Here is a 15,603-nt window from a genome sequence, read left to right on the forward strand (position 1 = left end):
TAACTTACTCTGAATATTTTCTGGGGCAGTTTCTTTATATTTGGTTTAGTGTCTCTGAAATCAAATTATATAATTGAACTTAAAAATAAAAGACAAATATATGAAAGGGTTTGTTAGTAATAGTAACAGGACCAGAGGGAGATTTTGTACAAAAGTCGATTGCTTGGGTACGTCTGTCCCATTCGTGTTTCTACCGTAAAGCAGTTGTGTTTGCATGCCTGTGTTTCGGTTTGAAGGGTGGGATTTGGCGTGAATTTACAGGGTACAGAGGAATAACACCTGAATCCTCAGGAATGGCAACGCATGGGGGGGTATCATGGGTGAAACAGTATACTCTGTTATATCCATAGTATTGTTCATGTCTATAGGCGACGGTTACCACTTTCCATCAGGTGGGCTGTCAGCTTGTTTGCAATTCTAAGTTGTATAAAAAAAAGGACGCCAATCCCCATTACTATACCCTATCTGGGAGAGGAATAGTATACCCATTGCCGGCAGTCTAGTATAGTGGTTAATTCCTAGTGAACTTAATCCTCGACTATCACCATTATCCTGTACTCCACTAATATATACCGATAGCTCGAGCGTACTTACAACTCCGTCTTTAATCATTTAAACATAGCAATACGGGGGAAAAAGGATTGTTGGTAATGGGGTCTAACTGACTCATTGCTAGCAATACACCCTATCATGTCGACCTCCACGCGATTCTCCCTGAACACCACCTTGGTTAATTCTAGTGGAATTCGTCACGGTGGGCTAACTGACCTACTTTCATCCTCACCTATCACTCACTCACTGGTGCCCCGCCGGTGTATAACGATAGCGCAGACGCGGTACCCATTCCATTATCATCCATAAAAAAAATACAAGTGTAATAAATAATATATATAGTTCATAAAACAGAAATTTTACAAAATAAATTAAAATATTAAGATATGTATATAAGAACCAGCCCCAAAGTGTACTTATCAAAAATCGGACAAAATCGATTGTCCTAACTAGCTATTAACACATAGTCAAAATTACTGATTCGTGAAACTCTAATATTTGAAACATATATCTACTTTACAACAAAAGCATTCGCCACGAAAGAATTTTTAAAAATTACAACTTAAAGGAGAAACACGACACCACGCGCGCGAAGCCACGATCAACAGCTAGTATACTGTATATTTTCTATACTAAATGAATGCATGACTAGGTCATGTACGTCGTACAACAATCATGTACAGTAAACTTACGCTTTCATAAAACAGTCGCAGTTCCCGGCGTCCTGGAACAAAACAACGAAAGTAGGCCACAATTCTATGTCGCGGCATATAAACACGACAATAAAATGTGCGTGCGCATACATACCTCGGAAGCCGGACTAGGTTCCGTTGGGCTTTGTTCTCTGAAAAATATAACTTTATATTATATATGTATATATACATATTTAATATTATGAATGGTGAAATACTAGGAATAAAAAATACTTTTTATTTTTGTATACAATTACACGAGGTCTCCCTTATTCCCTTTAACATAGACTATACAGAGAAGTCATACAGTGAGGTACAAAGATAAAAGGTGGTCTCTCCAAACAACAAAATGACGAGGTCCAGCAGGAAAAAGAAATGTTGGAAGGCAAAGAAAGAGATGGGCAGATGATAAAGACAGCAGAAAAAAACTGGACAAATATTGCTACAGGTAAGGAGAAGTGGAAAATATGAAGGAGGCTTTTACCCTTGGGGACCACTGAAGTGGAGAAAAAACTATAATAATAATAATACAGAGAAATGTGTTTTTTTTTGAAGATTTTTTTATACAACTTAGAATGGCATACAAGCTGACGGCCCACCTGATGGAAAGTGGTAACCGTCGCCTACTATGGACATAACAGAGTATATTGTGTCACCCGTGATACATTTTATAGTTTGCCATTTCTAAAGACTCAGATGTTATTTCTCTGTACCCAGTAAATTCACGCCATATCCCACCCTTCAAACCGAAACACAGCCATACAATCACAACTGCTTCACGGTAGAAACACGAATGGGACAGAAATGCCTAAGCAAACGACTTTTGTCCAAAGTCTCACTCTGATCAATATTTTCTTAGCTGTTAACCGTTAACTGTCCACTGCTGAACAAGGCCTTCCCCATTAAAGGGGTTTTGCCAGTAATTGCCACGCCTAGCAGGCGGATTGGCAATCGCAGTTTGGCTTTTTGTGATGTTTTGAAAGAGACGCTGGTGCCCATCCCTTCACCATAAGCTCCGCACTGCCTCTTATGACACCTACGGGAAAGGAAAGGGTGGCCTATTCTATGCCGGGAGCTACACGGTTAATTTTCTTAGCATTGGTCGATATTATAAACTAATGGCTGTCTTATTAGAACTATTTTAGTAGGAAAGGAAAGAGAAAGAAGGAAGGTTGAACTTCTAATTCTTCTAGTAATAATAGTAATCAATCTTCAAGAGTTGGGAGTCACATACTAATGGTAGCGGAATTAAACAAAATAATTCTAAACAAATAACCCGTGACCCGGATTATTTTGCAGAAGTCCATATGACTTCTGCAAAATAATCCTAGTTCAGTAAAAACTATAAACTAATCGCCAACAACAAACCCTTCGCTTTTCGCCGCTCTACTGAGGTGCAGCTGTTCGAACTCTTGGCTCCTGTTCGCCGTCTCTGGAGACTGACTGGGCACCGCACGCTTGCAGCAAACGCGGGTACTCTCAACTGAGCCTGGCGACGTATATCTCGAAGAGGAAAGGTCCAATTCCAGTGTGTCTGGGACAAGTATCGGCGCGGACACAGACTGCGTTGGATAAAATTAATATTTTTTTAGGAAACTTCTTCTAATTTCGAGCTACACAACTAAGGAATAGACCAAAATCTCAAACCGAAAAATCGCAGACTCTACAGTGGATTCTACTATCACTATTTCTATTATAAGGCTGTGTTACTACACGCAAATATACATGAAATATATAGCAAATACAACAGTAAATCAGCACATTCGTTAAAGAAACATGGATTCAAAAATTCAAAAAACAAATATTGTATTCCGCATTATAGCTTTGATAATTTTTCTTTGGTAATTTTTTTTTTTTTTATATTTGTTTCTTTGATAACAAATGTCCAATTTCACTAGAAGAACACTGTAAGAAAAATGCCAATCTAATTTCACCTTGTATTTTAATACATGATAAGAGAAAATGTTATTTTTGTGATGTGATAATAGAATGGTAACCCCACCTGTGCTATTGGTATACATCGGCACCAGTGAAGGATGATAGGTGAGGATGAAGCAATTCAGTTAGCCCATCGTGACGAATTCAACAAGAATTGTTCACGATGGATTCCAAGGGGAACCACGTGGAGGTCGACCTAATAGGGCATGTTGCTAGCAATGGGGCTGTCAAACTGCATTGCTAACAACCCCTTTCCCCCAGAAAATGTTATTAAGGGTCAAATATAAACGGGAATAGCGCGTCTTGAAGAACACAGTACTTAATACAGACTTCTATTCTTTGCCATACCTCAGGATTATAATGTTATACTTTAATATATTATTTATGTAATCATCATCATCATCATCATCATCATAACCTTTTTGTAAAATAAAATAGAATTGTAAAAGACAAATCACACACACGTTCAATGACGGCCACGTCGCTGTTATCCGGGTGTTGCTGGCAGTCCACCGTCGCGCGGTCACTCGATGGTGAGTTCAGTGCTGTGGCTGCTAGCTCTGTACCATTTGACTGTCGTAATAGTAAAATAATGTTAACATAATAGAGAACTCAAATTTAGAATACTAGTGGACGTTTATTCAAACGTTACCATCTACCCTCTGTTACATTCTTTTTTAATGCGTGATAATGGAATGGTAACCCGCCTGCGATGTCAGTATACACTGACGGAGCCCTAGTGAAGGATGATAGGTGAGGATTAGAAGGCAAGTCAGTTAGTCCACCGTGATGAATACACCTGGAATTCAGCACGATGGTTTCCAGGGGGGACCACGTGGAGGTCGACCTGACAGGGTATATTGCTAGCAATGGGTACTGGTAGTCCGCATTACTAATATGCTTTCCACCTTGTTGACTACAAAAAAAAATTAAACTCATTAAACTTTTTACCGATTTAAAAATATTAGCTTAATATCTGTATCTTACCAGAGGGAGACTTTGTACAAAAGTCGATTGTTTGGGTACCTCTGTCCCATTCGTGTTTCAACCGTGAAGCAGTTGTGTTTGCATGGCTGTGTTTCGGTTTGAAGGGTGGGATATGGCGTGAATTTACTGGGTACAGAGGAATAACACCTGAGTCTTCAGGAATGGCAACGCATGGGCCTATCATGGGCGAAACAGTATACCTGTTATGTCCATGGTACTGCTCATGTTATGTCGACGGTTACCACTTTCCATCAGGTGGGCCGTCAGCTTGTTTGCAATTCTAAGTTGTATAAAAAAAAAGGACGCCAGTCCCCATTACTGATGATCCCTGATGGAAATCAGGTGAGCCGTCAGCTTGTTTGCCATTCTAATTTGTATAAAAAAAATCTTATTTGTAACCTAGTGTTTTTTTTTAAATGGATGATAATAGAGTGGTATCCCCGCCTGAGCTAACAGTGTACGCTGGCGGGACACCAGTGAAGGATGATAGGTAAGAATGAAAAGGCAGGTCAGTTGGCCTATCGTGATTAATTCACTTGGAATATAACACGATAGTTTCCATAGAGAACCGCGTGGAGGTCGACTTGACAGGGTGTATTATTAACAATGGGGCCACTAATCCCCATTTTTAACAATCCATTATCCCCCCTTGTTCCTATAAAATATAGTACTTGTGTTAGTAATTACATTAACAACGTAACGTGACATTGGTCCAAACACGAAACAATAATTAGATTATGAACAAATATGAAAAATTTGAAACTTACTCGAAAAAAACTTTTAATTTGTAATCATAAAATATTTTCACCGTTATTGCCACCACTCGGTTCTTTCTTCTTTACATTTTTAATCTGTCAAATTACTCAGAAACCCTTTTAGCAAATAGATAAATTAAATATATAATACATAAAATAAATAGAAGTTCGTATAAGTCAATAATAATTTTAAATTTATAAAAACAAACACTATTAATAGACAGAGCTTTTTTTTTATGCAACTTAGAATGGCAAACAAGCTGACGGCCCACCTGATGGAAAGTGGTAACCGTCGCCTATAGACATGAGCAGTAACATGGACATAACAGAGTATACTGTTTCGCCCATGATACCTCTCCATGCGTTGCCATTCCTGAGGACTCAGGTGTTATTCCTTTGTACCCTGTAAATCCACAGTATATACGAAGAAGAAATCTAGAAATATGGAATAGTAAACCCGTCTTCTTTATTGATTAACGATAACGTGTTACCAGTTAAGGGCGACAGGTGTAAATGAAATCAAGTCAGTCGACTCATCGTGATGAATCACCAGGAATCACGATGATGTTTAGAACCGAGAGATCTGTCTGAAATTGTTGCCAATGACGCCGCCAGCCCCCGCCACTAAAACTTCTTCCCCCTACATGCACAATTATAATGAACTAATCTTTTAATAGACACACCCAATATGCTACAATTAAGCAGAGATTGTTAATAATAAGTAAAAAGTAAAAAACTAATTAAAAATGCTTAAATAAGTATATATTATATATTATCATCTCGACCTCCTACCAAGCTTAAGGCTATTTGAACACATCAATTAAAGTAAATCAAGCAAATTTAATTAAATTATTAATGAAATTAAATTTATCGTTGAATTCGTCACGATGGACTAACTGACCTGCCTTTTCATCCTCATCTATCATCTCTCACTGGTGCCCCGCCAGTGTATACCGATAGCGCAGGCGGAGTTACCATGCCATTTTCACCCATTAAAAAAAATAGGTACCTACTCCATTTTCTTTTCCAACTCTATTCCCCCAGGTAGAAGAAAAACGAATTAAAACTTTTTATCTTCCATAATATATTTCAAATTAAACAAAATAACTCACAAATCAGGTTTCAATCAGGTTTTATGGACATATCATCGTCCGAACCTTCTAACTTCAGGCTATGAACATCGCTGGGGCACAGCATCGGGGGTAATTCGAGGGTCGAGTCAACCGGACAGCAATTCCTCCGCGGTTGTTGACTGACACACTCTATCATCACGGATTCATATGTGGACAAGGTTGAACTGCGGCCGAAATCATGATCACCGCTTACGTAGTCTTTCAGAGGTCCTGATGTATTTATATCTGAGAGTTCCTTTAACTAGAAAGAAATTATATCATTGAGTAATTTTCTCCGAAATTTCCAAATAAAAAATGTTACTTAATCTAGATTTGACCATCCCCATTCACTAGAGGGAGACTTTATACAACAGTCGTTTGCTTGGGCACCTCTGCCCATTCGTTTGAATTCATCATGATGGACTAACTGGCCTGTTTTCATTCTCATCTATCACCCTTCACTGGTGCTCCGCCAGCGTATCCCGTTAGCGCAGGCGGGGTTACCATACCATTTTCACCCATTAAAAAAAATATATCATACTCATGTTTAAATTAGTGGAAAACCAATGGCTGGACTTAGTGTCCAAGGAACTGGATCATAGAATAGAATAGAAAATCATTTATTCAAATAAACTTACATTGAAGCACTTTTGAATAGTCATTACATTTTTTTAATCTACCGCTCATTCGGAAAGCTGTCTCATCACAAGAAGAACGAGCAATAAACTTGCGTGTTGCTCTTTTAAATAATTTTATTTTTTTAAATAATTTTATTATGATTAATAGACATTCATGGTAGTTTGTATAAAGAAGTAGCAACCTATTCTCACCTTAGCTTTAGCCTTTCGCAGTTGGCGACGCATCTCCTTTATGACGTCGTCCTTGAACTGCACCTCGGTGGAGACGGCGAGACACTGCTCGTGCAGGGCGGCGCACACGCCACGCATCGACTCCATCTCCTTCTTGAATGCCACGTTCATTTTTCGTAACGTACGTACAGTCTCGCAACTAGACTGTGAACATTGTAACCTAGCGGTTACTGATTGTAAAAAAAAAACTGGCCAATTGCGAATTGGACTCGTGCGTTGACGGATCCGTATAAATTATAATTGAAACAAAATGTTTTTATAATGTAACTACATTTTATTTACATTTTCACCTTTACTTATGCTGTACGACATTGCTTCTTACCAAGTTTCATGGGTTTAAGTTAATGGGAAGTACCTAATGAAGTTACATTCCGGACAAATTGATAACAAAGTGATCCCATAAGGGTTCTATTTTTCTTTTTGAGGTACGGAGCCCTAAAAACTAAATACGCAATCAGAGAGAAAAAACAGCACTGAGAATTACTGAGACAACTGCATTTTGTGATAATTTAAAATCATTCCCATCCAGTGACGTGTTGTTACCGATCTACCTTTTATTTGCCGACAGAGACCTAAGGGTAGATAAGATATAGTAATATCTATTTATTCTATTTACAATATCTAAAAAATACGTTTCCAATAACGAATATGTCAAAAGTATGTTATCCAAAAAATAATATAAGATAACGGACTTTTAACATATTCGAAAACAGATATCCGAACGATGTGAAAGATATCGAAATAGGTGATGACCTTTTATCGGCATCAATGTCCATAAAAACCCAATAAATAGATATTTAGATATCAGATCAGTATCCATATTACCTACTTGTCAGTGAATAACCAATTCTCGCTGACACTCCCAACAGAGAACGTTATACGAAGATCTTTAAATAACGAAAGTATTATTATAAAGTAAATAAGTCTAAAGCCACTTTTAGATCCAACGGAGCGCATAGTAACATTTTTATTCAAATTTCGATTTTCTTTAATTCTATTATAATCATCTGTCTGCCCTTATCGCAATTATTTGGGGTCGGTTTTTTATTCTATAACTCTATTATAGCATAAAAGTTAAACTTTAGTTGTAACAGAAAACTAGACGTGAAAAGATTTTGAGTTAAAAAAAGTATATAAATCTCGGCATTTATTCGTCACCTTCAGCAGTGAGATTGCAGAAGGATCTTAGTCGAGTAAAGTCTACAAAAATTGGGGGGAGCGGGGGGGATTTCTTCACAGTGGTAAATCTTTATATATTTTTCGGTAAGTTTATATATGATCGAACTTTAGACACTCTTATAATTGATATAAGCTTATTGAAAGTGTACAAACATATACCTTCAGCTTGGCCTCCATCTTAACTATACGGTCTTGGTAGCTTGCCTGATCGTCTTCTAATTTAGCACTATAATCCTTTACAGGTTCCCAATCGCCACACTACAAGCAAATCCAGCGCAACCAGTAAAACAATACACATTAGACATGTAACAGAAAGGTATAAGTAATCAAGAATTTTGTAATAATTATAAACTATAGTGTTTGGACCAATGCACGTGATAATTAGAAAAAAAAAAAATCAAAAAATACTAATTTACATATTAATAATTCCCTTATTTGCACTATTGCATAATGCGTAAATTCTAACACAATATTTATATTCACAATTTTCTCACCTCATTCCCGGTACAACACATTGCAGCCGTGACTTCGGCGTCTTTTTTTAATACCTCTCTGAAACATGAAAGGTCTTTGAAATTATAGTCCTATCTGTATGTATGGTTGTTGTCTAAAGTACTTCATATTCATCTTCATCACATCAGCCTTTACCAGAGGGAGACTTTGTACAAAAGTCGATTGCTTGGGTACCTCTGTCCCATTCGTGTTTTTACCGTGAAGCAGTTGTGTTTGCATGGCTGTGTTTCGGGTTGAAGGGTGGGCGTATATAGCGCGATTTTACTGGGTACACAGAAATAACACCTGAGTCCTCAGGAATGGCAACGCGTGGGGAGTATCATGGGCGAAACAGTGTACTCTGTTATGTCCATGGTACTGCTCATGTCTATAGGCGACGGTTACCACTTTCCATCAGGTGGGCCGTCAGCTTGTTTGCCATTCTAAGTTGTATAAAAAAAAAAGCCTTTAACTGTCCACTGCTGAACATAAGCCTCCCCAAAGAGCTCCCCAAGCTGCCACGCTTGACAGGCAGATTGGAAGTTAGGCTTTGGAGATGTTTAAAGAGGTGCTTCCAAGTGCAAGAAAGGGGTGGACATCATTATATAAACATCACCAACTAATTGTCATCATACATACGGACTACTGGCATCTCGGAGCGCCATCTCGCTCCTTAGGTTGATAATAGTGCGTTCATACTGCTGGATGTCCTTGTTTAGTCTCTGTATCTCCCTATAAAGAAATACTTACTGGTAAAGCATTAGACATGATAGAAGTATCATGCCTAATGGCATCACCCTATGATACCAGAAGAATCTAGGCCAAATTTGTTATATACTAAGGCCTTTAACGTGGTACAATCGTGCATACTAACTACTAATGTATACTCACGGGTGTTAGTTCTGCGGACTACCAGACCTACTGATAACAATATACCTTGCCAGATCAACCTCCACGTGGTCCTCCCTGGAAATTATCGTGCTGAATTCCAGGTGCCTTTATCGCGATAGGCTAACTGACCTGCCTTTTCATTCTCACCTATCACCCCTCACTGGTGCCCCGCCAGTGGATACCATTGGCACAGACGGGATTACCATTTCATTATCATCCATTAAATACCAATTGGGGGGAATTAGGAATTGTTAAATATACTCTATAAGGTCAACTTCTACGCGATGCCTTCTAGAAATTAGCATGAATAATTCAGTCAGTGTATACCGATAGCGCAGAAAGGTATTATAGTGGCGATTTGATTCTATTCTGACGAGCATTATTTATTCATGTTCCTTCAGCCGCATCGAATACGCTACGAACGAGTGACCTTTCAAAATTTCAAGTGGATCAACGTAACGGCTCTTTCGTCAAAATTTGTATTTTATAACTATTCGCAATTAAAATCAATTAATTCAAGCCTGTTTATATGAAATTGATCCTTTAACGATCTGTTGAAGACATCAGCATGTACCATCTGGTACGTGCTGATGTCTTCAACAGGTTCTGACGAGAACTGGTCAAAACTGATAAACAACAATCATTTGTTGATTGATTTATTGACTGTTTGATTGATTGATCGATTGATCGATTGACTGTTTGATTGATTGATCGATTGACTGTTTGATCGATTGACTGTTTGATCGATTGATAATTTGATCGATTGACTGTTTGATCGATTGACTGTTTGATTGATTGATCGATTGATCGATTGACTATTTGATTGATTGATCGATTGACTGTTTGATTGAAAGATCGATTGACTGTTTGATCGATTGACTGTTTGATCGATTGATAATTTGATCGATTGACTGTTTGATCAATTGACTGTTTGATTGATTGATTGATTGATTGATTGATCGATTGATCGATTGACTGTTTGATCGATTGACTGTTTGATTGGTTGATCGATTGATCGATTGACTGTTTGATCGATTGACTGTTTGATTGATTGATCGATTGACTGTTTGATCGGTTGATAGTTTAATCGATTGACTGTTTGATTGATTGATCGATTGATTGGTCAATTGATTGATCGAATGATTAATTGAATACCTTTCGAGAGACAATAAAATCAAATTAATCTATTATCTTCATTTACCAATAATAATATTACAATGATATTTGATTTCTATTCCTCAGAAATGGCAACGCATGAATGGTATCAGGAGTAACTCGGTACTATAGACATGAATAGTACCTGTTGAGTAGCTGACGGTCCACCTGATGGAAAGAGGTAGCTTTACATCAGGTGGGCTCTCACCTTGCTTGCTGTTCTAAGTTGTATAATAAAAATTATACCTGTCTTTTGCTATGTTTTCTTTTTGAAGGGAATCGTTTAATATCTTTAGTTCGCTCCAGTCAGCGCACACCTTTCTCTTCTTGTCTCGCTGTAATCAAATAACATATACAGGATACAATAACAAATAGCTATAAAAAGTAATTAGAAAACATAGACATATATGAATATTGTATCGTACATTATTCTTTATTTAGATTGCAAGCCTATTATTTTTAAAGTTTATTAATACGTAGAATAATGGAGTGATGTTATTGGCATAGAAATATTGTTTTATGGTATATGTTCAGTAATAATTAGTATTAAACCATAAATTATTATCCTATAAGTATATTTATTTATTGATAGATAAATTATGTAACATAAGAATTACATTTATAGACTTAGAACTAGAAACATCTATGGGTTAAGACACGACCCTTAAATGATTTTTATGCAACATAATTAAAGCTGATAGAATTATTCTCTGTCTTAATAAATCACAGTTAATTATAATAAATAATAAATATAATAAATAATAGCAATAAATAAATGAATAAATAAAATTATTTAAATACCTACTGCATAATACTTTTAGGTGATTATGTTGCCCAAAATTATTTACAGTAGTTTAAATAATTTTAACACGCGATACAATAAAAATAAATAAAAACACTTTATATTTTTATATTAAAATGTATAATAAATTATAAAATAAAAGTAAACAAATGAACAAAACAAAATTATAAAAACTTCAAATGTCGGTTAGCTTTAACTTTGTTCAATGTATTGAATTTGTTTGAATTTTCTTTCAGGTCTCCTTGTTCCGATTTCTTCTGTCGCCTGTAATTCAACAATAATAAAATGTTATAATATAAATACATACAATCACAATAGAAATAAAATATTTCCTACAAAAAATAATTTAACACTTAGTAACTTTCGATGAAAATACCAACGTAAACTTTACTACAATATAAAGAAAAAATCTTTTATCAAGTTTATTAAGACTCCGTTGTGAAATTTTACTTTCCGGGGCTAAAATTTTCCTTATATGTAGATAAATCTTTGGAGAAGAAATTGTTAGTAATGCATCTAATGGCCTATTGCCAGCGAATATACGGTATACCGCTGGCAATCAGTCTAAATTCCATGTGATCCTTTCTGGAAACCATCATTATTAATTGCAGGAGAGTTCATCACGATGGGCCAACTGACCTGATTAATCAATTATTACTCACAGATAATAGGAATATGCCTTGAATAGGCCCAATTTTTAATATATATACGACGAAATAAACTCACCAATCAACGGTTCCAAATATATCAGACTCGGTGACTTCAAAGAAGTGGATTCCATCCAGTGTGCAGTAGTCGAACTCTCGCAGTCGACGTAGCACCTCGACGAGTCCTCTGAGATCCGAGTCCTTGCGTGCGATTCGTCGCCACAACGCCGCTATCTCCGCTCGCAACTCACACAACATCTGACCGAACGGCATTCATAATTTCGTTATTATTCCACGAGTATTAATTTAATTTAGAATTTAGTTCATTAGTGATTGAAATTTGTCGTGAGGCAGTTGGTATGCGAGTCGAAGAGAGTATAGCGACTTTATGCATTCTTTTATTTTCGCAAACATGTCATTATTGCGATCAGATATTTGAGATAAATCATTTAACAGTTTCCTCTTGTCGGTGCAAATAAATCATGCATTCTCTTCCAGCCAGCTCTATCCCAAGCCATATATTTGACTTCCCTATACGACATGACACCTAGCGTTTCCTTTATCTGTCCCATGTAGTTATTTCTCGGTCTTCCCTCTTCTCTTTTGCCCTCAATTTTTCCTAATAAACCATTTACAATAATTGACAAATTTTGTATCGATATTTTTCGTCGAATTATTAAACTGATTAACGATATACTTATATTATATAAGTTATATTTATTTAATTTTTAACCTAAGTGAACAAAATATTAATATGAATTATATTTCTTGAATAATTTTATACCAAATGCATTGCCCGCGGATTGCATTTATTACCAATCATCAGGTGCTGAAAGGCGCACGGACAACGCACACGCGTTCGGTGTGATTCGACCTTAATATTTTATTTTAAGAATTATGATGGAATGAAGATGGAAGTAGTTAAAGTTATTATTGGAAAGGTTTCAGTAATCAATCCTAAATATTATATTACATATTCAAAGGAGACATGTCATAACACATTTAAGATAATCAGACAAATAGGTACACAAAATTAACTCGACTATTATATAAGTATTTATTTACACCATACTATTGTAGTACTTTGACGTTAATTTATTAATATTTTTTTTCTTTTATACAATTTAGAATGGCAAACAAGCTGACGGCCCACCTGATGGAAAGTGGTAACCGTCGCCTATACACATGAGCAGTACCATGGACATAATAGAGTATACTGCTTCGCCCATGATACCCCCCATGCGTTGCCATTCCTGAGGACTCAGTTATTCCTCTGTACCCAGTAAATTCACGCCATATCCCACCCTTCAAACCGAAACACAGCCATGCAAACACAACTATTTCACGGTTGAAACACGAATAGGACAGAGGTACCCAAGCAATCGACTTTTGTACAAAGTCTCCCTCTGGTAAAATAAAATCGGACGCCTGGAGGCCAATTTAAAAGATTGGAAATAAATTAATTTGCTAAAATAGTCTAGCCGAAAATCGGGACCTCAGGATCAAAATACCAAAGAGCAATAATCTCTGACACAAGAAATGTAACACATTAATTCTATCTTTAATAACAACAACTCAGGAGTGGTGTCCGGACGGCATAATATACCATATAACTGTGATATCGGAGTTATTATTCGTGCAGACATATAATTCGAGACAAATTACCTCAGAATGTCTACGACGCTCAAGCAGTAGTTGCGTGGTCGCCTCCGACTCCAAGTCCTCGACGGTACGCACCAGCAGCGTGTTCTGGCCGACGAGGTCGCTCACCCACGACCTCAGCACCTCCACTTGCATCTACCCATCCATAGCAATACAGTAATTTTTGATAATTTTAGAGAAAGATATCTCCTTGCTAACTTGTAAGCATCATGGCCTAGATACCTTAATACATACATCAACATCGTCGAGGGATATTTTGAATTTTTCAATTTACTAAAATAAAAATATAAATAACATGCAACATGTATATATTTTTGAAAAGCTCATTTGACAGACTACACTTCAAAATAAAATAAAGTCATATTTTTTGCATAATTTAAGTTTTATTTAAGTATTTTTTTATTTACTTAAAATAGCAAACAAGCTGACGGCCCACCTGATGGAAAGTGGTAACCGTCGCCTATAGACATGAGCAGTTCCATGGACATAACAGAGTATACTGTTTCGCCCATGATACCCCCCATGCGTTGCCATTCCTGAAGACTCAGGTGTTATTCCTCTGTACCCTGTAAATTCACGCCATATCCCATCGTTCAAACCGAAACACAGCCATGCAAACACAACTGTTTTACGGTTAAAACACGAATGGGACAAAGGTACCCAAGCGATCGACTTTTGTACAAAATCTCCCTCTGGTGATTATACTATTATATAGTATTATACTATTCTATTCCGGGACCTACACGGCTTTTATATTTTACATAATATATATTAAAAAATGTTTACTCGCCTGCAACTTATTAGCTCCGCCGACTCTGTCTATGATCTGCATCCTCTCCTCGTATGCCCTCTGTACCTCCTTCAATATAGCCAAAGAAGGGCCGCCCTTGCACCCGCACACCTCCCGCCCTGCCTCGCATTCCACTACGTTCGAATCCATCGCAAATAAAACTTATATACAATATAATATATGTACATATATTCAAACCATTTCACTTTTTATATTAGAACGTGCTTATTTTGATGTATTGAATGTGGCTGACATTATTCGGTGTCAATCTAACATGCAACCTTCGTAAATGCTTTGGTGAGCGAGGTGTGTTCACGTGAGGTTGTGTGTTCCCTCGACAATAGGTCACACAATCCTCAGAATTTCGTGAAATATTCTTGTAAAATAAAAAAAAAATAAAAAAAACCTTCGTAAATGGAACTATATTACCATTCTTCTAGTCATAGACTTTTTGGCCGCAACAGAATATCAGTGCTTTGCTCTTTCGAGGACGGAGCAATAAACTGAGTTGTGACCATTTTGTATTGCTATGGCACACGCACAAACGAAAAATTGTATTTGGCTTTGTTGAAGTAGGTTTTATGTGTTATGTTAGTCTATGGAGCTCACGCGTTGATAGGTTACCTTTTTACTGTTACTCTCAATCTAAAGTTAAATAAAATATAATATACTATATAGATTTTCCCTTTATTTTAATTTCATCAGGTTATGGGCCCAGCAAACCTAAAATAGTAAAATAATGCAGGCTCCAACTATAAGTTACATCACATCATTATGGATCGTGGGCATTCTGCAAATGTTTTTGATTGATATTTGTGATTTTTTTGAAGATTTTATACCGGATAACGCAGAAAAAAAAATATCAAAAATTTGTTTAATGATAGCTGAATATCTATATCCACTTGTGAAAAATGCTAAAACGGCAAGGAGACCTATTTTTGAAAAGCATACGCTGATAGTGGTTTATTGACGCCTCACACTACACTTTTCAAAAATGAATGACTTTTCGGGAATAGAATACGTCATAGGCGCTACAATCTATAAACCAGAAACTTGATGATGAATTCGTCGCTATAATTA

General features: G+C 36.7%; 1 protein-coding gene across 1 annotated transcript; it reads right to left on the bottom strand.

The window, feature by feature from the left end:
* Nucleotides 1-6,009: 6,009 nt before the first annotated feature.
* Nucleotides 6,010-15,260, bottom strand: LOC113510465 (uncharacterized). The gene is made up of 8 exons (XM_052900815.1): nt 14,524-15,260; nt 13,737-13,868; nt 10,869-10,957; nt 9,216-9,308; nt 8,579-8,636; nt 8,244-8,342; nt 6,867-7,049; nt 6,010-6,298 (listed from the first exon to the last, which is right to left on the bottom strand). Exons 1-8 carry the CDS (start codon nt 14,671-14,673, stop codon nt 6,047-6,049), a joined length of 1,056 nt encoding a protein of 351 aa, XP_052756775.1. The 5' UTR covers nt 14,674-15,260; the 3' UTR covers nt 6,010-6,046.
* Between the last annotated feature and the right edge of the window lie 343 nt (nt 15,261-15,603).

Source organism: Galleria mellonella, unplaced genomic scaffold (assembly GCF_026898425.1).
Source record: "Galleria mellonella isolate WM207_F2 unplaced genomic scaffold, CSIRO_AGI_GalMel_v1 utg654, whole genome shotgun sequence".
NCBI classification, from domain to species: domain Eukaryota; kingdom Metazoa; phylum Arthropoda; class Insecta; order Lepidoptera; family Pyralidae; genus Galleria; species Galleria mellonella.

Coding starts and splice junctions, on each gene's coding strand:
- LOC113510465 (XM_052900815.1), bottom strand. CDS start 14,673: ATGGATTCGAACGTAGTGGAATGCGAGGCAGGGCGGGAGGTGTGCGGG. Junction 9,309..10,868: donor GAAAACATAGCAAAAGACAG/GTATAATTTTTA, acceptor ATTTCTTTATAG/GGAGATACAGAGACTAAACA. Junction 8,343..8,578: donor TGTGTTGTACCGGGAATGAG/GTGAGAAAATTG, acceptor ATTTGCTTGTAG/TGTGGCGATTGGGAACCTGT.